This window comes from Vigna umbellata, chromosome 7, assembly GCF_029865625.1.
Source record: "Vigna umbellata cultivar VRB3 chromosome 7, Vumbellata_1.0, whole genome shotgun sequence".
NCBI lineage: Eukaryota > Viridiplantae > Streptophyta > Magnoliopsida > Fabales > Fabaceae > Vigna > Vigna umbellata.
Genome location: NC_142171.1, coordinates 2,013,008 through 2,038,545, shown reverse-complemented (window position 1 = coordinate 2,038,545; position 25,538 = coordinate 2,013,008). Strand labels below are relative to the sequence as shown.

Sequence of the window (25,538 nt, the reverse complement as noted above, 5' to 3'; positions counted from 1 at the left end):
TAGTTAGTCCATAAATAAAAATAATTAATTCATGTTTGATATATGAAATAATAAAATAGCTGATTTTAATTATATTGATATAATGGTGATTACTGAAATCAACACCACTTATATATTTATGTCATGAAAGTAGAATAAAAAAGTATATCTTATAAGATTTATTAATTTAATTAAATATACATTAGTATGATAATTTCTTTCTAGCATCGTTCAAGATGTGAAAAAAAAAAAATTGACTAAATAAGTTGTTTATTATATTGTCCTTAAAAAGGTAGAGATGTTCTCACAAATCAGAGATGGACTTTATACTTGTCTCTCTTCCAAACTAATTTAAGATGAAAATGTCGGTTGTGCTTCGGGTTCAAGTTAGTAATAAAAAATAAACATGTCTTTTATGAATAATGCATATATATATTATTTTAGTAAGTTTTAATTAGGGTAGACAAAACTGCCTTGTTAAAAAGCTGTAATGAATGTTAAAAGCTATAATAAATTATAAAGTAATTTGTTTTAACTGAAAATTAATTTAAACGAATTAAATTCAATTCTTTTTATTAAACCATATTGCATTAACCTAAATTAAAATTTGTATTAAAATTTTTTTTATACTTTCACACAACATAACTTTTTAAAGTCAAAATAGGCCGAAAAAATACTAGTCGGATTGGATTAAAGATTGAAATAGAGGGTGTTGCTCCCTCCACCACCACACCTTTCTCCCTCCACCTCTCCTTTACTATTATGTTCCTCAGGTAAAAAAAATTTTTTAGAGTTAATTTTACCCATTCAGAACCTATTTCACTAATAACCTATTATAGTCTCGTACATGAGTAAAATACTTTTCGTTCATTTTAACATTATATTTCTTCATCTCTTTCTTTCGTCGTTGTGAGATACTACAAGTTGCAAAGGTTGGTGGTAGTGGAAAGAATTATCAAACAGTCTCCCTCTCGTGGTGCAGTGTCGCTCTCGTGGTGCAGTGCGTGGAGTGGTGCAGTGCTTCCTCCAGGTGCGTATTCAAATAAACCTTGAAATAAAACCCTAAAATAAAAAACGTAACCTTTAAACGGAGGTGACATCCTTCAACGGATGTCAACATCCGTTTAAGGAAAAACGGATGTCAACATCCGTTTAAGAAAAAACGGATGTCGACATCCATTTTACCTTAAACGGATGTTGACACCCGTTGAAGATGTCACCTCCGTTTAAAGGTTACGTTTTTTATTTTAGGGTTTGTTTTATTAGGGGACATTCGTTGAAGGATGTCACCTTCATTGATGTATACTTCCTCACGCTGGTTAATGCTCTGGACACTCCTCGATGTTCCTCCACACCACGGCGGCGATGTTCCTTCACACCACGGCGGCAATGAAAGCTTTCAAACCAAAAAAAAAAACTGGGAAGAAAAAGGAATGGAAGTGCGAGAGGTGGGGAGGTGAAACGGAAATGGGGAAAGGGGAAGAGAGTTCCATGGGTGGGTGCTGGGAAAGTAAAATTAGGGTTTCAAATTATTTAAAATAGGGTAAAAGTAAACATCTTTTTAACTTAAGGATATAATTGTATTTAAAATAGTGTGGGGAGGTGGAGGAAGTATAGGGTGGTGGTGGAGGGAGCAACACCCTGAAATAGATCAACCTAACTCAAATTTAAAACACGTCGTAACAAAGGTTAAAATGGATCAAGTCAAAGTAAAAATGGGTTAGATTATCACATATTCAAGAGTTATTCCCTTCACCACCACATGTTGCTCCTTACACCTCCCTAATTTTTTTTATTTCCAAAATTAACCTTATTTAAATATTTATTTCTTATTATTTTCCACACTCCCTTTATTCCTTTCTCCCTATTTTCTTTTTCATTGTCGCAGCCCCACACCCCTACACCCTCATAGAAACTTTATTTTTTCCTTTCACTCTCTTCTTCCTCTCCTCCTAATACTTCTCTTATTTGTGATTTCTATTTCCTCCTCCATTTTCGATGCTTCCATTGTCACTGAGTTGGCTCCAGAGATGGTTGGTTCGCGAAGAAGAGTGTGGTTCATGGTTGATTTCGCCACAAAAATGCTGGTATCTGTGCGTTGTTGTTTGATAAACGTAAAAGAAGTCAAACGCGAAGACCTGAATGGATATGGGAGATCCGTTCGACCTTCAACGGATCTTGATTTTCGTCGACGGATGTCAAGATCCGTTGAAGGCCCAACGGATCTCGCATATTCGTTCAAGCCTTCACGTTTGGCTTCTTTTATTTTATTTTATTTTTTGTTTTAGTTTATTAATTTTACTTTTTTGTATAAATTTTTATGTGTAGTATATAATTTTATATTTTGAGTTATTTATTAATTTAATTATAATTATTTAATTTGTTTAAAATTTGTTCTGTATAAAAGAAAATCGTTCAAAGGTCAAACAAATCTTGATTTTCGTTAACGGGTGTCAAGATCCATTGAAGGCCAAACGATTCTCTCATATTCATTGATCCGTAGGGTAAAATGGGAATGTGGATGTGTATGGAGCAACATGTGGTGGTGGAGGGAGTAACCTCTCAAATATTCATACGGGTCAGACTAGGTCCAAGATTTAGATAAGTCAGATAAGATTAAAGGTCGAGACAAATCGACTTGGGTCAAAGTTTGAGACGGACTAGATCGGGTTAAAGATTGAGATGATTCATATCAGGCTAAAAGTTGAGACGACCTGGGTCAAACCAAAGGTTGAGGCAAACTAGGATTTCCAAAATCTTAGGACGGGTTTAGTTCAAAATTTAGTGGGGAGGTGCACGACTGAAACTCGATTGAGTCTGTTCTGACCGAAATTTGGCCTAATGTAGACAAATTGATCCCGACCACGAATTCAGCCAGGACGACCATGACAAAACTCGATAGAATCGGTCCCAAACAAAATTTGGTGGAATTTGACCAAGTCGACCTCGACAGAGACGAGCGTAGTCAAAACTTAGTCGAATCAGTCTTGACTAAAAGTTGGCCATGGTAGAAAATTGGCTGAATTTGGTTAGGACGGCCACAAATGAAACTCTGTCGAGTCAATCCCGACCAAGATTTCACTGAGTCGATCCGATAAAAATCGATCAAGTTCACCTAGGACGGTCACGATCGAAATTCAGTCGAGTCAATTCTAACCAAAATTTTGTCAAATTTTGGTTGAGTTAATCCCGACCAAAAATGAGCCGAATTCGACTAAAACTGAGTCATGTTTATCCTACCAAATTTTAGTCGAGTTGACTGCGACCGAAAATCTATCATATTTGACTGAGTCAACCCCAATTAATGTTTAAATAAAGTCATAGTAACCAAATTAAACTGTAGTTTTAAAAACTTTCAAATAAATAAAAAGTATAAAACGAATTAATTTTAAATTAATGAATATATTTTATATTTTAAATTTGAAAAGGTATTGAATGGAAATTATTTTAAATAACGTAGCTTTAAGTATAAGTTACGAAGAATAAAGGTAAAGATTATCTTATAGATATTTGTTAGCTTTAATAACTAGAATATCAATCACTCAAAATCATCTAATAAGTTATGTATTAAATACAATATATTGTATAGAATTATTTTCAATTTGTACCGTTGAAAATTATTTTCAATTTATCATCATATTTTAAATTTTTTATTTATTATATTTCTTTATCATTTATGTTCTTATATTATTAACTATATTAATTTAATTACTTATTTTGTAATTTTATATAGTGTCATATTATTTATTTAGTTCATTTTTTCTCACAAACTACCCGGGCATTAATCTACTATTATATAATCATGTTTACTTTACTTAAAATATCTTACGAATTAGAATGAATAAATATTAATATTATAAAACACTTTCATAATTATAAAAATACTCCATAAAATGTAATAAATTAAAATTAAAATAATAGTATATAAAGCTGGAATGATTTATTTGATTGATTTAACTAAAATATATATTGCTGACAATTACCTTCACTATTATTCCATGTAAAAAAATTAAAAAACTACTATAATATTATCACGTGATATTTCTTATATGATAGTTTTTTACTCTCTTGTATTGTTTAAATTATCAATTAGACATTTGCATATGTACTGATATTGCATATTAAATTAAACTGTTATTATTATTGATATAAAAAAATAGGTTATATTTTGATAAATAAAATAATTTAACATTATCCATTGACAATTTATCATGTGATACTAGCAAATACATACTCTCTCGAATGTCAAATATATACATAAAAATTCATATTAATTACTATAATAAATAAATATATTTAAATATTAATATTAATTCAAATAACTTCTATTCATTCATATATATTTCACATAATTTTGGTTAATAGACATTCTTTTAAAAATATCACCTCTACCAATATTTTTCTAGTTGTATATAACTTTGTTTTATACATAGTTTTAATAAAAAAATCTTAATATTAAATATTTTAACATAAGCTTCGTATTTGTTTATTTTTTATTTAAAAATAGCTAGTTTAATTGGTGTCTAACTGTAAAATCGTTTGTGCAATTAGTTTGCGATATATAATTTTATTTTATTTTTCAAAACAATATTTTTGAATAAAAATATTTTTTTTCTATGTTTTTTCGATACCAAAGTTATTTTAAATTAATTTATACTTGATATTGTAACATTGATTTACGGAATACTTTGAAACAATCACTTATTTTGTGATATCAAGTACGAGACACTATTAGTACATTTTATATAATATATCTTAATTACATTAAATTTTAGTATTTTTTAAATAAATATGTTCAAATATAGATCAGACATATATGCATTTTCATATGTAACAGTCCTATCCAAACATTTATATAAATTAAAAGATATGCGCAATCATATTTTATAATAACTATCTACCAATGAAAATTCATTTTTATTGGGTAACAAAACTGGGAAATACAAATATAATAAAACCACAATCAATCTAATATTACTAGAATAAATTATGTTGTTATATAAATTGAAGAAGGCTTGTGTGAGATTAAAAATAAGGATATCATGTGCATGTGCAACTTCGCCAAAATATTAAGAGGGTGTTAGTGTGATTTTCACTAATAATAATTATTTAGAATACGTCTTTGCATTAAAAGATCATATCATAATGCTGTTCCAAGTTGAGAACATATTCAAATTACAATAGCTAAAAATGGTAGATGTGAAGCAGACATCCTGCTGTAAATTACAAAGAGAGTTTACAACAGAGAAGTAAAGAGCACAGATCTTAAAACCTCATATTCCATTAAGAGTGACAACGACTCTTCGTGAGGTAGGATGATCTCGATGCTCGCATAGCCATATACCCTTAAACATAAAAGAAGAAATACGTTATTAATTTGGATATTACATAAACTAAATCGAGGTGTGTGTGTTTCCAATATTTGAAGCAGTAACATCTGCAAATATTAACTAGTTATTTCGCGTCAACCAAACCAACTCCAATAGCACAGATCCTACCATAAAATATTCTAACCATCAGCATCTATAGATAACTATAGATATTAAACACTTCCATATTAAATGGGATTTATCTATATGCTGAGATCTAGTTAATTTCTGGGATGTCCCTCCCTTTTTTACCTCTATAATATCCTTCTTCCTTTACAAACATTAACCTAAAACAAACTACACTGACAGTCTGTATTACCCAAAAAGCAAATTACATTTTGCACCCCTGTAATGGTTGTTGTTGTAAATGTATAAGAAGCAACGGAAGTCACATGCAATCTCAAGAACTTCTAAGAGTGTTTGTATAGTATTTCAATTGCGTTTCTCAAATTATAAAGATTAACTTCTTTAAGAAAACCCTAATGCACAACAATAGTATATGAAATTTCTTACTTCTTAGCATAAATGTTCACAAACAAATTAAAATAATCAGTTTCCATTATTTATATTGTTCACAATCCAGCCCAATGAAAATCAGTTTTTCATTTGCTCTCACAGGAGATAAACTACTCAGTCAAAATTTATAACATTGTCTTTGTCCTTACGGAATCTTACAAAATAAACTCTGCTTTCATCCATTAACTTAATCTCCAGTTCAGGGCATAAAATAGGAATACGCTCTTCCAAGTAAAAAATGGATTGAGAAACTTCCGAATACAGTGTGAGAACTATCGATCTCGAAGGAGAGCATTATGGAATTTGAAATTTGTTAGTCAAATAATAGAAGGGTTTTCCTAATCAAAGTTAGGGTATAATGAATCAACCATTATGAAATATATTCCGTCAGGGCATAGCATCAATGGTGAATTACCGGAGGTAACAGCTTTTGAAATACCATCCACAATGAAAGAATTGTTTTAATGTGCACATGCATATGATAAACTTAGATAGTCATTGATCTTTTAGTCAGGGCCCTGATTTGTATGAGAATTGGACAGGAATTGAATTCTTCATGAACGAGTTCCAAAATATTCCAAAAGTGATGAAAAAAAGCTTGGTTATCCAAGTGTACTTTCACTCTGCACTTTAAAGTTGTACTCCCTCCCTCTCTCCCTCACAACCTCTATATATAGAACCAACATAAATTTGAATGATTTTGGAAAGATCTTTGCACAAATGAATTTTATTACCTGCCACGTCCCCATGTTAAGCTTCCCATTTGTAATTGGTATCCTAAAAATAAAAGAAATCAGTAAATGATGTTAGCAGTCATTTCAGTATAATGAATCAAACTGAAACACGGTAGAATTCCTCACGTCAGTGCACAACCAAACATCGACGATTTAATGTGAGCCGGCATGTCATCTGGCCCTGCAAAATTTCAATCTAAATAAGATTCCCCGTTGTCACAAAAGAAAAATATAATACATCACTACAGAAAATATACCCATATTATAAAAAGAAAAGCAACAGCTCCAAAGGACCTTATTTGAATAAACTTCTCCATTAGAAAAAAAAATATATATATATATATATAAGTTTCTCCACAAATTAAAATTGAAATTAGTCACAAATTAAAAGAAATTATATGATAAACCTTCTTTACATTAGCCTAGGCACGAGCTAATTTTAAGTTACGGAAATGCTCATTCATTTTTCTTATCTTTCTCTTCTAAAAGTGCTTATGGAGCGAAACTTGTCCAACGATAAGTAATAACCGACTTATGCTATGAAGTTATGACAAATACAAGCAGGCAAAAATCTTAGCACACAATCTTCAATCAGAATTTCCACATCTTATACGAAAAGCAAGGATAATAACTGTATCCAATCAGAGAAGCTTTATGGAGGATATATAAAGTAGAACAAGGACTTAAAATACTGAAGCTGAATCCATGGACATCAGAGACGTAGTTATTTAAAGAAAACGAGAAAATAATACCAACCCTCAAGAGTATGCTTCCATGGAGCAGATGATCCCTGCAGCAGACATTAACTAACGCGTTAAAATTGATATAAAGAAATTACGTGACTAGAAAAAATTAATTAAGGAGAAAGAAACCTCAGGAACTATCCGATTGAGGAAGGTTTCGGTATCATGGCGAACATCAGAGTCGTAATTCTCGTTGATGGTGAGAGAAGCACTGGTGTGCTGCACTGTCGTTTGGTTTGCCATCAGAAATTCCAAGTTCAGTAAGAGAAAACAAATCATGCAATAGATAGGTGTGTGTGCGTATGAGGATACTCACAGAAGAGATGAGCGAGGCCGCACTTGAATCCGGAGAGGTCTGGTTCGATTTCTTTGACTATCTGAATTGGAGCGAAAAGAAAATGAAGGGTTAGGGTTTTGAAAAAAGGAAAAAGGAAGGGAGAAAAGGAATAGGAAAAGGGACCTTGGAAGTAACTAGATGGCAGCCGCGCCTAAGCGGGGGCAAGCTAACGGTTTTCTGGGCCCACTTAGGGACGGTAGACTCGGCCATGGAATCCTTATTAACGGTTGGGATTTGCGCGCGTACACTGAACGATGAGGCTTGCATCGTCGTTTTGATGTTTCTCAGTTTTAAACCCACGGACAGAAGCAGGTGGGTTATGCAGCAGCAGGTTACAAGGATACATACCCCGTTTCCCCATCTTCTTCTCACCCGTGGCCCAGCCCTGTGGTCCATACCTTACCACACATTTCTTTAATATTTTAAAGCTTAATTAATTTTTAATTTTATCATAAAGTTATATTTTTATTAAAATTTCTAAAAATTAGAATATATATTAAAATAATTTTTAATTTATCAGTCAATTTTATGTTACTTCTTAATATATTATATGTTTATTTTATCAATTAAAATAGTTGCAACTAATATTTTTCAATTAAGATGGAGTAAATCTATTTTTCAATAATTTAATTATTTTAATATTTAAAATTGGTTTCAAAATGTTTTTTAATTAATTAACATGTATATAGTAAAATGTTTAGTTTTCAAAATCTTTACAATTATCAAGATAATAAAAGATGTTGAAAGAAAAAACAAGAAACATCAAGTTTTATACTGGTTTAGTAATTTAAGAATTTACTTCCAGTTTCTAGTAACCTCAGCTAGAATTCCACTAAAATATCAAGAATTGGATTATAAGATTTGTCTATGCAGAACTTACACTCTAGATATACCCTAATTATGCAACTTAGGCATCAAAGGTTAAACTTTAGCTTAAAAGTCAGGGTTATGTTGATCATATTACTCAAAACGTGACAACTATTGATTCCCCTACAGTTACCCGTTGGTTGAAAATTGATGCTCAATTATACATTCTTCTCAAGGCCCTTCACTTTTCTTTAAAACAAATTTTTCATTCCTACGAATGTTTAGAAATATGGGAACATGCAAAATTATTATAACTCAACGTTTTATGGTGTTTGTCATCATCTTTTTAATGTTGTTGCTCCTCGGCATCGGGACTCTATGGCTTATTATATGAGTAAAATTCATGCTCTTTATCAAGAATTTAATGAATTATTGCCTTTTGCCTCAACTCTTGCCCAAGAAATAAAGTAATGATTAAAGTTCTTCATGTTATTGATGTTGCACGACCATGCTGATGAATATTGTAATCAGATTTTGGGTTCACCTATTGTTCCCACTTTGACTTTTACTTGTTTCACTATTTTTCTTATACCTAGTAAAAACATCAATGATACACTTGTTTCCTTTATGTTGGCATCTCAATGTCATGATCTTAATCACTCTCGCAAGCCAATTTTGTGGGGTTGAGTTAGGCTCAAAGTCAACTTCTTAACATGGTATCAAAGCCAGGTTAGAGCCTATCCTAACAAAATTTGTTGGGTATATCATTCTACTCGTTATTGAGTCGGTTTTGTGGGGTTAAATTAGACTTAAAGTTCACTTATTAACATGGTATCTAGAGCCATGTTCTTTTGAGAAAACAACTTTTCTCGCCTCTACCACTACACTTGCCAGCGGCTACGCTATTTGACGTTGTCGGCCATCGCCGTCATCTACCACTATCGGTGGCAGCGCCGTCATCTGTCATTGTCATTAGAGTTCCAATTTCTTCTGACAACCACACAGTTTTGATTGTCTTAGCTAGGCAACCATCGTGTCTTTATTGACACCTTCATCAAAGATTATAACGCTTTCAACGCCATTCATATTTATGGATGTGCTCCACTTTTTGTCATATGTGGTGATGTGTCTTGTCTCCTCTCAAGAAAGGGTCTATAGTGTCGAGGTCGCTCTTTTTACCTTTTTAATTCCATTGTACGTGGTCACATGTTTCGTCTCCTCTTAGGCAACGATTTAGAGTGTTGAGGTCACTCCTTTTCCTCTTTCTGGTTCATCGTGCGTGGTCGCACGTTCCATCTCCCCTTAGACAATTATTTAAACCATCAATAATGCTCCTTTTTTCTTTTTTAGGTGCCTCGATTAGAGAATATTTGATTTTTAAGATTTCTCTCTCCTGTTCATCAATGACTTATTCTGTTGTTGTCTCTTTTGACCCCTCTTTTGTCACCATTGCGTTTGACCCATCAATATATGTTTTTTCTCCCATGACAAAGATGACTTTTTTTAGTTTATTTGTAACCGTGGTGGTTCTTCAACAATGACAATTTTATCCAATGGATGTCAAGAATACATTCCTCAATGACGATTTGTAAGAAGAAATTTGTATGGAGCAACCTCCCATATTTGTTGCTCAGGGGAGTCTTTTGGATTGATATTTCATCTTTTATGTCGTCTTTGCAAATTATTAACAATTTGGTGTCACTTGAGTGTAGAAGTAGATATTTCACCAAACCTTTACTAATTATATTAATAATAAGTTTGGTATATACAATTTGTATGCACCAACTTAAGATTGAGTGTTAAATATATTATTTTTAATTAGTTTATTATTATTTTTTTTTTGTATTTGAGTTTAACACATATTTCTTTTATTATAAATAAAAGACCTTATGTGTATATTCAACACAAGAGACATTAATCTTATACATAGTTTTCACTATATTCAACACACTTTAAGATTTTCAACCAAGGTAATGCTACACACAATTATCCTAACCAATCACTTACATAGTGAATAAAATATAGAAGAACAATAATCAAAATATATGAAATGAATACACTTGTATGATGTGCAAATTTTACATCAATCTTAGGCTAAACAAGAAAACCTGGAAACAACTGAATCTTCTTTGATTCTTGATGTAAACTTGAAAATTCATATAATCTCTCCAATAGCCTCTCAATATTTCATTTTTTTTTTCTCTTTATTTTTTTTTTCAAAAATCATAGTTAAGAATGAAAAGAAAATTGATTTTAAAAGACAAATTTGTTTATTGATGATATAATAGATTTTGAAAATAACGTATCGGTAAATGTTCTTCAGCTTTGAAAACTTGTAAATGTGTTTTGTTTTAATCAATTAAATTAATAAGCTAAATGATTAATAAAAAACAATGACAAATATATAATTTGAAAGGATTTATTTTCGTGTGAAAACCAATCTTAATTAATTATATTGTGATTAATTTAACTTTAAAAACATTCTAACTTGGCTTACAACATTTCTAGACTCAAGGAGCAACTGATATACACTACCAACTATTCTATCAATCAAACATGACTTAACATTAAGTAAGAGTAATTCACATTTTATACATTTCTTTTTGCATTAGGAATTAGACATAAACTTACTTCTTAATACAAAATTTGTATATTTTTGAATTAAGTTGTGTGGTTTAATTTCGTAATCTCATATAGAATACCAAAAGCTTAAATAATAACAAATATGAGGTTTTGAAATCTTAATTATGATTATCCATTGTCATTGTTTTATTCTATTTGACCGTGATAGGCCTATAAATGTAAAAAGCATAGTAAAAATTTATTTTTTAACGGCTAATTTTTATTGAAAATATACGTATAATTTCACTAAGTATATACTTCTTCAAAATTTCTAAAATTAAAATATATACTTCACTTCTATATTATAAAAATTTATAGTACTACATTTTATTTTATATTTTTTTAATTTTTAAACGAAAACAGATTGAACAAGTAATAATTCCTTTAGTTATAGTCCAAAATTAAATATCAAAATTTCAGCATATTAGTGTGGGTCAAAATTTGATATTTTTCTAAAGAGTTTCAATACAAATAATAATAAAGGAAAAGTATTACACAGGATAAATTAAGTGTTTTGCATAAATTTAATTCCTTGAAAGTGTAAACTAAATTTGAATAGGTTTGTAAGAATTTGAAAAGTATTAATTATTTTTTAAAGTGTTACATTAATTAAATATAAAATCAATTTAAAAAATATATAAAAAAATAAATTTCATTTTATAATTTGATTTTGTAAAATTAAGTTAAACATAAAATTTACTTCTTATCCCACATTCGTTAAAAATAAAATTAATTTAAAGCATGTAACATCACTCTACAAATTATTCTCGTAAAATTGATTTCTTAACCATTATTTTAGAGAGATTACTAAAATAACGTTCATCTAAAATATTAGTAACAATTGTAACGAATTAAAGTTAAAGAAAGGGTATAGTCTGAATAATAAAGACAAATGTACATGAAAATACTCTATCCTTTGTTTTTCTATATTGCACTTTAAAAGAGTTTGTCATACAAACACATGACATTATTGTTTCATACTTTAGAAAAAAAGTTCATATTTTGTACTAATAATTTGGTTTATACTTCAAATTTTAAAGAAAAAATGTAGGAATGAATTTTAGTGAAAAAAAGTTCTTCTTTATATTAAAGAAAAGATAATAAAAAAGATTGTTAAAATTAATAAATAATGTAATGAACTTGATAAATTAAAAAAATATATATTTTAATTAATAAAATTAGATGATTATTATTTTATTTTTATAATTAAAATTAATTTAAAATAAAATATAGTCTATTTAAATAAATGATTATTATTATTATTACTGATATAATTATTATTAATGTTGGTATTATTATTAATATTATTTTTATCGTTAAATAAATTATTATTTTTATTATTTACATTGCAATTTAGGCAACCTCCTCACGTTCTTATCATTTTTCCACCACCGCTTCTTCAATCAATCCCTTCACCGATTTCTTTGTCAACTTCAAGTTTTGTTCAATATATTAAAAAAAATATTTTTTTAACAACTTTTTAATTGATCTATTTTAATGGTCTATTTTAATTGTTTTTTAAAATAAATTTAAACAGACTAATAACATAGGGGTATTTTTGTCTTCTTTCTTTTTCTAGCTACTTTTCCCGCTCTTTCTTCACATAGGAGTGAGGGTCTCAAAGGGACCATCTCTCACATTTCCCTGCTTCTGTTTCGTCGCATTTCAGCAGATCCAAACGAACTCACGCAGAATCAAACACAGGTTAAGGGTCTATTTATTTTTATAGATATGGGAAAATTATTTTGAAGAAAAAGAGAAATGGAAGTGTGATATGTCAGAACCCATTAAAAACACACCAAAAAACCCCAAGTAGTGGGATCCATGTGTCAAGAAGTTAGTGAGCATCTCAGTTACTGGAGAACAGGTGGCTGCAGGAGAGTGACCGTTCGCTTTGGGCGCCAGCAGTATTTAAGGCCAAATTTCAAATGTCGTGTCACTTCTCTACATGCCTTTCTTCTTCCCCACCCTGCTGAAACCATTTTCTCCTTCTCTCTAAAATCTCCTTCTTCTCTCTAAGAAAACCTCACTATTTCTTCTTCCAATCACCTCTCAGGCACCGTTGGAACACTCGCGGCGTCAAGAGCTTCCATTTAAATCGATCGGTTTATGATTCTGAGCCGGTGAGTCTCTTTCTCTCTAGTGCGTTCATTTAAGTCTTGCATGCAACCCTCTATTTTTGGTTGCCTGAGTAGATAGTATAATTCTGAGCGTTTCTGGTTTTCTATGTGGTTCAATATTCCTAAAACGTGGTCGTCGGACGTTAAGTCTTTGGTAGTAGGGAGCTCTAATCCTGCATAGTTGAGCGTTCAGTTACGTGTCGAGGTAAGGGAAGCTTATATAATTTGATTTAAATTCTTGTTTGAACGTTGGCATGTTTGCAAGATAGGTTGTTTGATTATTTGATGAATATGAGATATGTGTGTACTGCTTGTTTGGACGTGTGGATGGATGAATGATGCATGTGGTGAATTGAGTTGAGATAGGGATTGATCGTCAACTGTAGTATTTTGAGTAAAGGTGGTAATTTGGTCGAGCGTCCGTTTATTATGTTATATTTCTCTTACAAGGAATACGGTAATAACGAGCGTGTTATAATATTATAATGTAAATATGAGTGATCAACCTAAGTGTAGTTCTCATTCAGACTTCCTGAACAGTTTAGTTAACGTGTCATATACTACTCAAGGTCGTAGACGTTATCGATCTTTTCATTCAGAATATGTGGTGGCTCAATTGTGTGTGTGTGTGTGTGTGTATATATATATATATATATATATATATATATATATATATATATATATTCATTCGTTTTCTGTGAGTTTATTAGCGATCGGTCTTGGACCAATCTTTCAGTTTTAGTAGCGCTCATAGTTTCTCATTAGTATTAGTATTTAGTGTAAATCAGTGTTGGTCTTTAAAAGGTGTTCGGCCTAGAGTGTTAGTACTCGGCCTAGGATTCGTGGCGTCCGGTTTGAACTCTTAGGAGTCTGTTTATTGAAGTAGATGAGTAGTGCTCGATCTTCTTATACCAGTCGTACTTGGGTTATGATAAGAACATATGATCTTATTTCATTGGAATATGTGGATGATAAAGTCTGAGAGAATTTGAAATGTGATGTGTATGAAATAGTTTGATTATGAACGAGTATTCCAAGGAGGGATATCTCAGAAAGTGGTTATTGATTGGTAAAGTATGAATGTGGGCAAAGCTTAGCGGGCGTTCATCCTGATATTCCATGATTACTCGTTCTCATGTAGAGAGGAGTAAGTCACATGTGGGAATGACAGGAGGTCCTAGTCCATAAGGTTAACTTGGACGGAACGGATCAACCTCGGGTGGCAGCTATTGAGGGTATCCCAGTTACTACACCACCCAGGTGCACGAACGTCATAATTACACAGGATTCATACAGTCCGGACAGTCAAAGTCATGTGGTCGTTATTTGCATGTATGGATGTATGAATTATGATATGGTCGTTGTTGGTTTTGTTATGAATGTTGTATGTTGTGATTGAATAAATTAAATTACATAAGCTTACCCTGTTTATTATTTTTGTTTGTGTTGTGCGTCCTGTCGTTGTCCTGTTGCAATGATTATCCGTGTGGATGTGAGCAGAAGGAGAAGAGCTGCTGGAAGAAGTATTGGAAGACGCGACAGAAGTGAAGACCGAACCTTAGGGACGTTAGGTCTGTTATTAGCTTTATATGTTGTAAGATCGTTCGGTATAATTTATTTCGTACACCGTTCAGTCTAGTAGTAGCTAGCGTACGTTTTTAAATTCCCTGTTGTTATGTAAGGCTGTTCGGCCATAATAGTATCTCGTTCTGTGTAGAACTGATCTGTAGTATTGTTAATATGTGATGATTCTCGTATATGATTTTACACTATATTTTTGGAATGTTACATGATAGGTTGAATTAAAGAAAAGGTGACGAGAAATAAAAGGATTTAAAATTAAATTTATAGAGGTTATGGAATAATATGATGTTTTTAATAGATTAAAAAAAGTTTTAATTGATAAAATTAAAAAGTTATTATTTTAATTTTATACATAAAAGTAATCAAAAATTAGTGTAAAATATCTTAAAATGACATGTCAATTTATATTTAAAATGATAAGAAATATTAATTAAAAATAATAATTAATTAGTGAAATAATTTATATATTATTATAGTAAAAACAATTATTACAATGATAATAATAATTAGAAGTAATTATAAGTTATTATTAGTAATATTGGTTATTTTCTTAAATAAAATTCTTCATTTCTCTTTTCTTCATTCGCAACACTTCTCACCATATATGTTATAATACCTTAAGTTTACAATTATGTGATGTCTCTACACCTCTCTTATTACACCTAACAAATATCTTTTCCCAATATCTATAGAACACGACTTCTTCGTCTGATTGTCTGTACTATTTTGTAATGTAATATTCGTTATACTGTTTGTTTTCACCTCCTTACAATAAAATTAGAATTAGAGGATAATCATTCATGTATACGAGAGAAAATCGATTCTTTTGAGAGAAACGATTCCATGTGAAAGGATAATCGATTTTTTATCAATTTTGATTTCAACATACCACTGTATCATGGTAAAAAAAACAAATTTAACAAACAGACAGAGTAAAAATTAAAAAAACAACAAAGGGTAATGTTGTAAAACAAAAATGTGAGTTAGTTTTCCTCTCTCATCTTTCCACCCAACAGAGTATGAATGATGGATCAAATTTCACAAGTCATCGCTTTTACATCTTCTCAAATCATGATAAACAAACACGAATGCTACTTGCACAATAAATAACAAAAACAAACACAAATGTTACTTGCACAATAAATAACAAAAACAAACACAACATAAGGGTTGAATATTGTAATAGATGGTAAAATAGAAAATTCAATGACATGAAACAATATAAACAAGAAAGGGAGTTTAACAAACCACTTAGTTTCCATTATAGGACTATCCCTAAATAGACAACATAAAAATATACACAAAGTCAACTTATGAAGATTTATTGATTATGAAATTTGAAACACAATACACTCAAGAAGAGTTTAATAAGCTTAAGCAAAAGGTAAAAAAAAACATATCATACATTACTCCTTGTTAAAATCAAAATAAAACAAATGTTCCATATACAAAATTGGAAAGGAGTAATAAAATTCCTACAAAGAAAAATTACTAGTTTTCATAGACAAAATGAGATATACATGATGAAGAAGATAGAAACAATTAACAGATGTTTAAAAGATTTTAAATTCCCATAAATTGTCTTATAAGTTTTGGAGGAAAGTATTCCAAAACACAATATAATATGAAAACCTTAAATAGTTTACCAAAAGTGTGAAAGTGCAAGACATTTGAAAATAATGATCTTTGATGAACTTCTTAAATTTCTTTTAGCTTCACAAAAACGCACATCTTAACAAGGATAAAAAGAAATCTAGAATCTATAACTCTAAAGCTTTGTTCACTTGAATGGATTTGGGGGAGAGTGATTGATGGGATTTGAAGATAAATTTTTTTATTGTTTATTTGAGTGAATTTAGAGGTAAGTGAGACTGGATTTTGAAGTAAATGTTTTTAATCTGTCACGTCAATCAAATCCTACACTAATTCTCACAAAGTTTACTTCCAAATTCACTCTCATTTACCTCCAATCCCCTCAAATACTCTCAAATCACTCTCAAATCACTCTCAAATCCCCTCAATTAGTCTCTTCCAAATCCATTTAAGTGAACAAAACCTTAAAGTTGAAGAGTAGAAGTATAACAAACGAATGGAATCCTTCTAAATCGTTAAAATAAATGTAGAACTTTGCTATCACCAAGACTCACACTATTGTAAAGAAAACATTGTAGTGAGCGATCCACCCACATTAGATACATAACAAATATGTTGCAATATTGATGGGTGACTAGAAAATAATTTCTAACTTTTCAAAATAAATGTTGCTTATTTACTGTAAAACGAACTTAGAGAATTAAAATTAACTGTATAAAACTTCAGTGAAGAAAAAATATTTTACGTAAATAAATAAAAAAATTATTTTATAAAAACAGAAATGAATAAATTTAAACGAAAAAAAAAGGCAAACACAATGAAAATAAATAAAGTGTAAATTCAACCGCCATAATCTGAAATAGAAGAAATCAAACCTTACCATCCAAGACCTTGCTCTCTGTAGCAAATATATTTTGGAAACTTCTCTGATAATCTTTGAATTCAGAAAAAGACCTCCCTGAATAGTTGAGCTTCCATCCTTCAATTCAAACCGTGTGGGTTTCCGAGATGAGTAGCTATATACATTCTCACGTCTTTCTCTCCTCGCTCTTCTTCCCTCCCAATGGAAACCCTTCTTCTTCATTCCCAGTAAGTATGTTTACTCTGCTATGTTATGCTATGCTCACTCTCATCTATTTCTACGTCTTTTTCTGACTCTATGCTGGTGCAGCCTTTTCGTTTGAACCAAATGGCATTTGGGGTTCGTATAGCTCCACGCTTTGTGGTGAGGGCAGGCCCTAAGAAGATATTATTCGGCAAGGAGTGCAGAGAGGCCATGCAAGCCGGGATTGATAAACTCGCCGATGCTGTCTCTCTTACCGTTGGACCCAAAGGTATCGACTGAAATAACCAATTGGGTCGGTTACATGAATGTTATTGCGTTTTCAATCTGTTGCACTGCTTAATTACCATCATATTTAGCTGCTTTGCTGCCTGAACAATGGCCGATACCTAGAATCTATGCTGGCAACTGTTTAGGGATGTTTGTTTGAGCATTTTTGAATCTGGTTTTTAATGAAGTTGATTTTTGTTAGAATTGATTTTAAGAAAAGAGATTTATGTTTTGATGATTTTATTTTGTTAGCAACTTAGTAGTAGAAATAGGTATAATTTTTTTATCCAACGCAAAAGCTACTCATTATCTACTTTAGACCCAAGAAATTAATTTCCCAACTAGGGACTTAAATGTTTGACCTGATTTTCGCTTATCCAAAATTATGTTGAAATACGGGTTGGTGTAATTTTACGGTTGTTCATTCATATGTTTGGTTCAAAATCGATTGAGGAGAAAACACTGGAGATTATTTTTGCGTCGGATGAACAAATTTGTACTTAGTTTACTACAATTTTGCTTCTAAATTTAGAATACAGAATCCAAAGATAAATTACATCACTTTGCAACCGTTCAGCCTAAAGCAAACATTTATCTAAAAATCATTTTAGCTGGTATTTTTACACGTTTTGGTTGTTTCAACGTGAATTCAAGTGACTTCATGATTTCTTTTGATCGGATTTTTGTTTGATTATAAGGTGTTTCGTAAACATAGTAAGTTAATATGAGGAAACACTAACAAGGCTCCCAATTGCTTTTGAATTTCAATATTTTGTCTTCATTTGGCTGATTATGGTCCAGTGATTGTTGACTGTTCTTGCTTATATTTCATTCCTAAACATGTAGGACGAAATGTTATTCTTTCTGAATCTGGAAACCTTAAAGTGATTAATGATGGCGTTACAATTGCTCGATCCATTGAGCTTTCAGATGCAATTGAGAATGCAGGTGCCATCCTAATTCAAGAGGTTGATCATGGTTGCTAGGATTTTGCCACATGTTAAATGGACAACATTTGAAACGAAAGTAACTAGAGATGTATTCATGTTTTTAGTTTTCCTGCTTGTAGGTTGCAAGTAAAATGAACGAGTTAGCTGGTGATGGTACTAGCACTGCAATTATTTTGGCTCGTGCCATGATTAAATCTGGACTATTAGCAGTTTCTTTTGGAGCTAATCCTATTTCTTTGAAGAAGGGGATGGACAAGACTGTAAAGGAGTTGGTCAAGTTATTGAAGGAGAGAAGTGTTCCTGTTGAAGGGAGGGAACATATTAAAGGTATTTTCGTCTGCTTGTTTGAGTTTGTCAAATTAAGGGTTATTATCTTCACAAGAAAATAATGAGGATATTTCTTCTGTTTTGCAGCTGTAGCATCAATTTCTGCTGGAAATGATGATTATGTTGGCAACTTGATTGCTGATGCTATGGGGAAGATTGGTCCGGATGGGGTGATCTCTATTGAGTCCTCCTCAACATCTGAAACCTCTGTGATAATTGAAGAAGGGATGAAGGTATGGACAATGTTGAAATTGTGGGGTTTTAGGCGTAGAGGAAGGAGATTAAGAGAAAATAAACTTTTAATAATAATATACTTACTGTAATGTATTACAACATCATAATATGTTCTTAAAGCCTAGAGCACTAGTTTTACTCCTAACTAATTAGGGAAGCAAATCATGAGATAGTGAAGCATGGCACAATAACCAGTGTAGTATACTCTAATATACTCTAAAAATAATATATTTTTACATATTTTAAGAGATAATGGGTTAAAGGGAAACCAATCTTAAAGCATAGTCTAATATACTCTATAAATAAGATATTTTTACATATTTTAACAAATAATATTACACAATAACCAGTGTAAGTTCTTCTTCTTGTTTGGATCTGCACAATCCTTGTGTTTCTACCCTATTACAGTTGTTGTTCTTGTTCTTTTTGTACAGATCGATAAGGGTTACATGTCTCCTTACTTCATTACGAACCAGGAGAATTCCATTGTAGAGTTTGATTGGGCTAAAGTTTTGGTAACTGATCAAAAGATTTCAAGTGTAAAAGAAATAGTCCCATTATTAGAGAAGGCTATGCAGTTGAGTGTTCCACTCTTAATTATTGCTGAGGATATAACAAGACAAGTGCTGGAAACATTAGTAGTGAACAAGACGCAAGGATTACTAAGAGTTGCAGTTGTAAAATGTCCAGGATTTGCAGGTGGGAAGAAAGCTTTGTTACAAGATATTGCACTAATGACCGGTGAGTTCCTACAGGCTTTGATAAGCTTTGTTTATTTCTATGCCAACTTCCTCTATGCTAGGGTCATGCTTCCTATTTTTGAGTTTTTCTCTTGAAAAGCGTATGCAATTTGTGTTAGTGTCAAACGATTTGAAAAGGAGAGGAATAATCTCAATATGTTGTTGTGATAATCTCAATATACAAGGTTCCTATTTATATTACCATGCCAATAAATTCCTTCCTAGAATCATGGGATTCAATCTCTCGAATCATGGATTTCAATCTTCCTTGATTATGCTAATTATACTAATTGCCAATGATATTGAATAAATAAGGAAACAAAATATTTTTATAATATTTACAACACCTCCCCTCAAATTTGCTATATTGAACATGGTATCTAGAGTCAGGTTTTTTTATGAAAAAAATTTCGTCGCCTTTGCCATTGCACCCACTGCTGTTGCTGGAGCCTCTGCCATCATCTACCGTCGTCGGAGTTCCAGTTTCATCCTATGACCACACGATTTTGATTGTCTGAGTTAGGCACCACTGTGCCGTCAACGACGCCTTTATCAGAGTTCCTATGCGCCCTCACATGCCTCTCGAAGTTGCAGATCTGCTTCCTTTTCCGCTGCACGTGGATGCGTGTCCCGTCTCCTCTCCGACAGCAATTCAAAGCGCCAAGGTCGCCTCTTTCTCCCCTTTCAGGATTTGTGCTTGGTGCCTTGATTGGAGAATCTTGGATTTTTAGGGTTTTTCTCTCTTGTTTGTCCATGTCTTTGCTACAGACTCTTCTGACCTCTCTTCATCTGACCCGTCCATTTGTACTTTTTTTCCAATGGCGAAGATGGCTTCTGATAGTTTATTTATAGCCATGGTGACTCTTTAACAATGACTTCATCAACTGGATGTCAATAATGTGTTCCTCAATGGTGATTTGAAATAAGAGATTTATATAGAGCAACCTCTTAGATTTTTGCCAGGTGGGTCTTCTGGGTTGATGTGTCGTCTTTGCAAATCATTAACAATTTGGTATCATTCGAGTGCAAAAGCACATATTTTCACATTACGGATACCCCGAGAATTGATTATATTTGTAACGAGCTTGGTACATTCGATTTGTATGCACAAGCTTGAGGGAAAGTGTTAGATATATTGGATTATTAGATTTCTTAGATAAATATCTTATTATTATCTTTCATCTTTTGTTAGTTTGTTATTATTTTTTATTTGTATTTTGTGCTTAGTCCATATTTTTTCTTTTATAAATACAATACCCTATATGTATATTCAATACAAGGGAGATTAATCCCATACATATAGTTTTTACTATATTTAACAAGTGTCTATCCTTCCCAGCTTGTCAGAAAAATCTTGAAATTGTTTTGTAGGTAGTCCCGTAGTAAGAACAACTGCCAACTGACTTCCCAGATGGTTCATATGTTGTCTTGACAAGTCTGCTATCTTACTTATAATGAAGTTTCAGTCTACCTCTATATGCTTCCTTCTATCATGTTGGGTAGGATTATGAGTAATGCTCATATAGCATGTGACTCTGTATAAGGCTACTTTGATATTTTGTTTCTTTTTGTTTTTCTTAAATATACCCAGGATGTATTTTTTTGTTCCCATATCTTAAAAGAGTTTCCTTTCCAGCCTCATTTAATCAATAACACTTTTCCTGCTCTGGTTGTTTGATCTCATGTTGTTAACACCACAGGTGCTGATTTTCTTTCTGGAGACTTGGGTCTCACACTTGATGGTGCAACATCAGACCAGCTTGGTACGGCACTGAAAGTGACAATAACCAGTAATGCGACAACTATCATTGCCGATCCTAGTACTAAGGCGGAAGTTCAGGCCAGAATTTCACAGATAAAGAAAGATCTTAGTGAAACAGATAATGCAAACTTGTCAAGAAAGCTCTCAGAGAGAATTGCGAAACTGTTGGGTGGTGTTGCTGTTATAAAGGTACTTAATTCGATAGACATATCATGGCTGTCTGTATTCTTCTTGCCCTTGTTCTTTACTTTGGTAATGTTTCTTTAGTTCTCTTTCTCTATCTTATTCTATATATTATTGGATTTTATCGAGTCATTGCATTATTCACCTTGAATTTCAACTTTCTTTGTGCTTGTAACTTGAAAAATAGAATAATGGCAGTTTGTCACCTATTAGCCTTCTTGATATGTTTTCTTCAGAAGAGGGATCCTATATAATTTTTTACTTATATATCATTTATGTTATATTTATCATAACTAGTATATAATCTATTTGATACTTGTCTTCTCTGCAACTAAGTTTTTTTTTTTTGTTTTCAACTTCACTATATTTAGTTTTTCTAAGTCAAATAAAATATTGCAATAATATTGATATTATTTCAATTCAGTTAACCAAGAATTCTCGCATCACAAAGTTTTTGTTTAAGGGCCAGCCTTGACACATCAATAAAGTTGGTGACTTGTGACTTGGAGCTTATTTATCTTCTTGAAACCGACTCTGTATGTTTTGGGAGCCAAGTGCATTGGATTGTCATTGTATTGATAATAATTTTATGAGGATTTCAGAAAATAAAAATAGATTTGAATTGATTTCTTCATTTGGTTAGTGTTGCTAAGTTCCACATTGCCTGCTCAATTACTGGGCTGCAATTTTTATATTTGATGGCAACTTCAGTTAATGCCAATTGTTTCTAAAATGAAATTTAACTATTAGCTTGGATCCTATGATAGACAGATTATCGCGTAATCCTTGTACATGTTAAGAATGTATGAGACCAAGTAGGCCATTCTGTTAATTACGTGGGTTCTACTTCATATATTTTTCATACACAATTCTAGATTGCAATTTGTTGCACAAAAAGAAGCAGCTGTCACCTTAAATTTTGCCAACAATATTTTAAATTGGCATTCTTTTTTTTCATTTTCAAGTGTTCATTACATAATGCAATAACCAATTGTGTAGGTAGGTGCACATACTGAGCTAGAACTTGAAGATAGAAAACTGAGAATTGAGGATGCAAAGAATGCAACATTTGCTGCCATAAGTGAGGGCATTGTTCCTGGAGGGGGTGCCACATATGTCCACCTGTCGGACTTGATACCAACAATAAGGAACTCCATGGAAGATCTAGATGAGCAAATTGGTGCTGATATCGTAGCAAAGGTATGGTTACCTTTATTTACTCAACCAGTTCTCTATCTTATCGTCCTGTAGTTCTCTTCATTGATTTTACTTTGTAGTGAATGCTCTATGATTATTTTCATGTAAAATGTTCCTTTCCGATAAAAAGAGGTCAACTTCAAATTAGTTGACTTATCAGATTTTCATCTTTTGAAAAATCCAGGAAATTTGTGAGCTTTATTTTCTTAAATTCTTGTTTGGACTGTAATTGAAAGAAAAGCTTTTCGCTTCAACAATTACACCTCATTATTTTTAGAGGAACGTCCACTTTTCTGGAAAAAAAGAGCACTAGCTAGACAGTGCGTATTAGCATTTCCACCATGGTTTATGACATTTTGGCTATACTTTCTCAGATGAGTCTTAGCTACTTCAAGGAACATCTCTTAAATTATACGAAGCACATTGATTTGCAAGTTTAACATAAAAAGGCTATTGATTATATTTATAGGTCTTAACTGCTAAACATATGTAGTTGTAGTAATGTTTTTACACATATTATAACTAACCAACTGATTCGTCCCACCAAGCACATACATAAAAAATGTTGATTTCTCTTTTACTGTCTTCTCAAAAACAGACAACATCCTTATGAACTTGCCTGAAAGGCTTTAACATATATGTGGTTACGCATTGCAGGCACTCATTGAACCTGCAAAATCAATTGCAACTAATGCAGGAATAGATGGAGACATTGTTGTCCAAAAGACTAGAACATATGATTGGAGAATCGGATATAATGCAATGACGGGGATATATGAAGATCTTTTGAATGCTGGAGTAGCAGATCCTAGTCGTGTTGCAAGATGCGCTCTTCAAAGCGCAGTGTCTGTTGCTGGTGTGATTCTAACTACTCAAGCTATATTGGTGGATAAAATAAAGAAACCCAAACCAGCAGTGCCCTTTATCCCTGGCATAACTCCCTAAAATGGAGTAAACAATTACAATTTTTCAAAGAGAGTTAAGTCTTTTCCATACAACTGCTGGAATCCAGCTGCAGTAAGAATAATGCTTTTAAGAACAGGAAAATCAGATGCTGCTTGAGTCATGACTTGATGAACCCCATGTATGATGAAGCAATTGGAACAATTGTACAACTGGTGAAGTTCGAGTACATTCCACACGGAATTGATTAGAGTTCTGTTAGGTTTCTTTCTCCGTTTACCTATTAATTTTTGGTGACGCCATAGTTGATACTAGAAAACCGGTAGTAAGATTTTATCAATATATTGTAACACCATAATTGATGAGACAAATATAAATCGCACAATATTCATTTGGACAAATCTTGATGTGTTAGAAAATTGTGTTTTCAATTTTATTGGAGGAGTAGGTAGGTACACCCACCAATATATCAGATATTGATTCCGTGCTGCGTGGACTCACGGTTTTGTTGTTTACTTACCAGAATGTCAATGTCAGGTTTTGAACTCACTCCTATGAAGGAGCTTTTTCAAGTTTTCGCTTTTTTTGGTGCGTGTTTATGGTTTTGCTGCTTTGTAGAAGTTGACAGGTCTCTTTCTTGTTCTCGTAATTGATATTTTGGACTTATTTACGTCACTGTTTTCAGTAAAGGCTTTTATGATTTGGTTTATGATTGATTTGGAGTGATTTGAAGAAAACGTGAAGCGATTTAGTTTAATGAAAATATGCTGTATTTAAGGAGAAGGTATTTGATATATGTGATTTATTTTATTGAATTCATGAAAATTGATAGATTATTTTTAATATAATGGCAGAAGTGTCTATAAAAGTATTTCTTTATATAAACATTGTTGTTATGAAAATTTAGTTAAGAAAATGGAAATAAATAAGTTTTTATAATATTAATTATTTAAAAATATTGGTTATTTGTTTTTCAATTATATTTATATAAAGTTAAAGAAAATTCAATAAATAAAATTATTTTAAGAAATTAAAATTAAACATAGGAGTAAATTAGTAATTTAGAAAAAAAATTATAAATCCACTGCTTCCTCGGCTCCATCTATCTTTTGAAACTTTACCTACAAACCATTATCACCTAAATAAATTGTACATCACTTCTCAAATTATCTCAAATCAATCCGACAAATACTAAGTCATTCTTAGCCTATGATATAAGTGTTTGATCAACTACTAATCCAGTGATCAGCCACTAGACCAGACAATCTAAACATCATGGAGATAATTTCACTTAAAGGTTAAATCATAATATAACTGTTGAGTGGTAATTTCTAGTCACCGATCAATTATTAATCGAGTAGTTATTCTTAGTCTATGGTATAACCGTCTGATTAACTTTAAAACTATCTTACTTAAAGGTTAAATCATGATTAATCATGTTTGGACTCTAATTAGACTGATCTTAATCAAAAGCTCATTACAAAGTCTATAAATAGTGGTTTGAG

General features: G+C 31.8%; 2 protein-coding genes across 5 annotated transcripts; one reads left to right on the top strand and one right to left on the bottom strand.

The window, feature by feature from the left end:
• Window positions 1-5,084: 5,084 nt before the first annotated feature.
• Window positions 5,085-8,043, bottom strand: LOC124829384 (uncharacterized). Of its 2 annotated transcripts, XM_047302880.2 has the most exons (7): window positions 7,802-8,033; window positions 7,658-7,718; window positions 7,471-7,565; window positions 7,355-7,388; window positions 6,725-6,779; window positions 6,599-6,641; window positions 5,085-5,324 (listed from the first exon to the last, which is right to left on the bottom strand). In XM_047302880.2, exons 1-7 carry the CDS (start codon window positions 7,943-7,945, stop codon window positions 5,253-5,255), a joined length of 504 nt encoding a protein of 167 aa, XP_047158836.1. In that variant the 5' UTR covers window positions 7,946-8,033; the 3' UTR covers window positions 5,085-5,252. The 2 variants fall into 2 exon arrangements, with proteins under 2 accessions (XP_047158836.1, XP_087950122.1); XM_088093996.1 differs by lacking the exon at window positions 5,085-5,324 and having other exon boundaries at window positions 5,444-6,641; window positions 7,802-8,043.
• A 9,230-nt stretch (window positions 8,044-17,273) lies between these two features.
• LOC124822360 (chaperonin 60 subunit alpha 2, chloroplastic) lies at window positions 17,274-24,626 on the top strand. Of its 3 annotated transcripts, XM_047294353.2 has the most exons (9): window positions 17,274-17,493; window positions 17,576-17,738; window positions 18,584-18,705; window positions 18,807-19,014; window positions 19,102-19,247; window positions 19,683-19,989; window positions 21,689-21,939; window positions 22,933-23,133; window positions 23,788-24,626. In XM_047294353.2, exons 1-9 carry the CDS (start codon window positions 17,413-17,415, stop codon window positions 24,073-24,075), a joined length of 1,767 nt encoding a protein of 588 aa, XP_047150309.2. In that variant the 5' UTR covers window positions 17,274-17,412; the 3' UTR covers window positions 24,076-24,626. The 3 variants fall into 3 exon arrangements, with proteins under 3 accessions (XP_047150309.2, XP_047150311.2, XP_047150310.2); XM_047294354.2 differs by lacking the exon at window positions 17,274-17,493 and having other exon boundaries at window positions 17,599-17,738; window positions 18,584-18,685; XM_047294355.2 differs by lacking the exons at window positions 17,274-17,493; window positions 18,584-18,705 and having other exon boundaries at window positions 17,582-17,738.
• The last annotated feature ends 912 nt before the right edge of the window (window positions 24,627-25,538 follow it).

What these genes read in the sequence shown, in the direction of transcription:
- LOC124829384 (XM_088093996.1), bottom strand. Translation starts at nt 7,945, where the DNA reads ATGCAAGCCTCATCGTTCAGTGTACGCGCGCAAATCCCAACCGTTAAT. An exon ending in GCCATCTAGTTACTTCCAAG is followed by an intron (nt 7,719 to 7,801) that starts GTCCCTTTTCCT and finishes GCTCCAATTCAG; the next exon opens with ATAGTCAAAGAAATCGAACC. An exon ending in ATGTTTGGTTGTGCACTGAC is followed by an intron (nt 6,642 to 6,724) that starts GTGAGGAATTCT and finishes TTTTATTTTTAG; the next exon opens with GATACCAATTACAAATGGGA.
- LOC124822360 (XM_047294353.2), top strand. Translation starts at nt 17,413, where the DNA reads ATGAGTAGCTATATACATTCTCACGTCTTTCTCTCCTCGCTCTTCTTC. An exon ending in ACCCTTCTTCTTCATTCCCA is followed by an intron (nt 17,494 to 17,575) that starts GTAAGTATGTTT and finishes ATGCTGGTGCAG; the next exon opens with CCTTTTCGTTTGAACCAAAT. An exon ending in GTGCCATCCTAATTCAAGAG is followed by an intron (nt 18,706 to 18,806) that starts GTTGATCATGGT and finishes TCCTGCTTGTAG; the next exon opens with GTTGCAAGTAAAATGAACGA.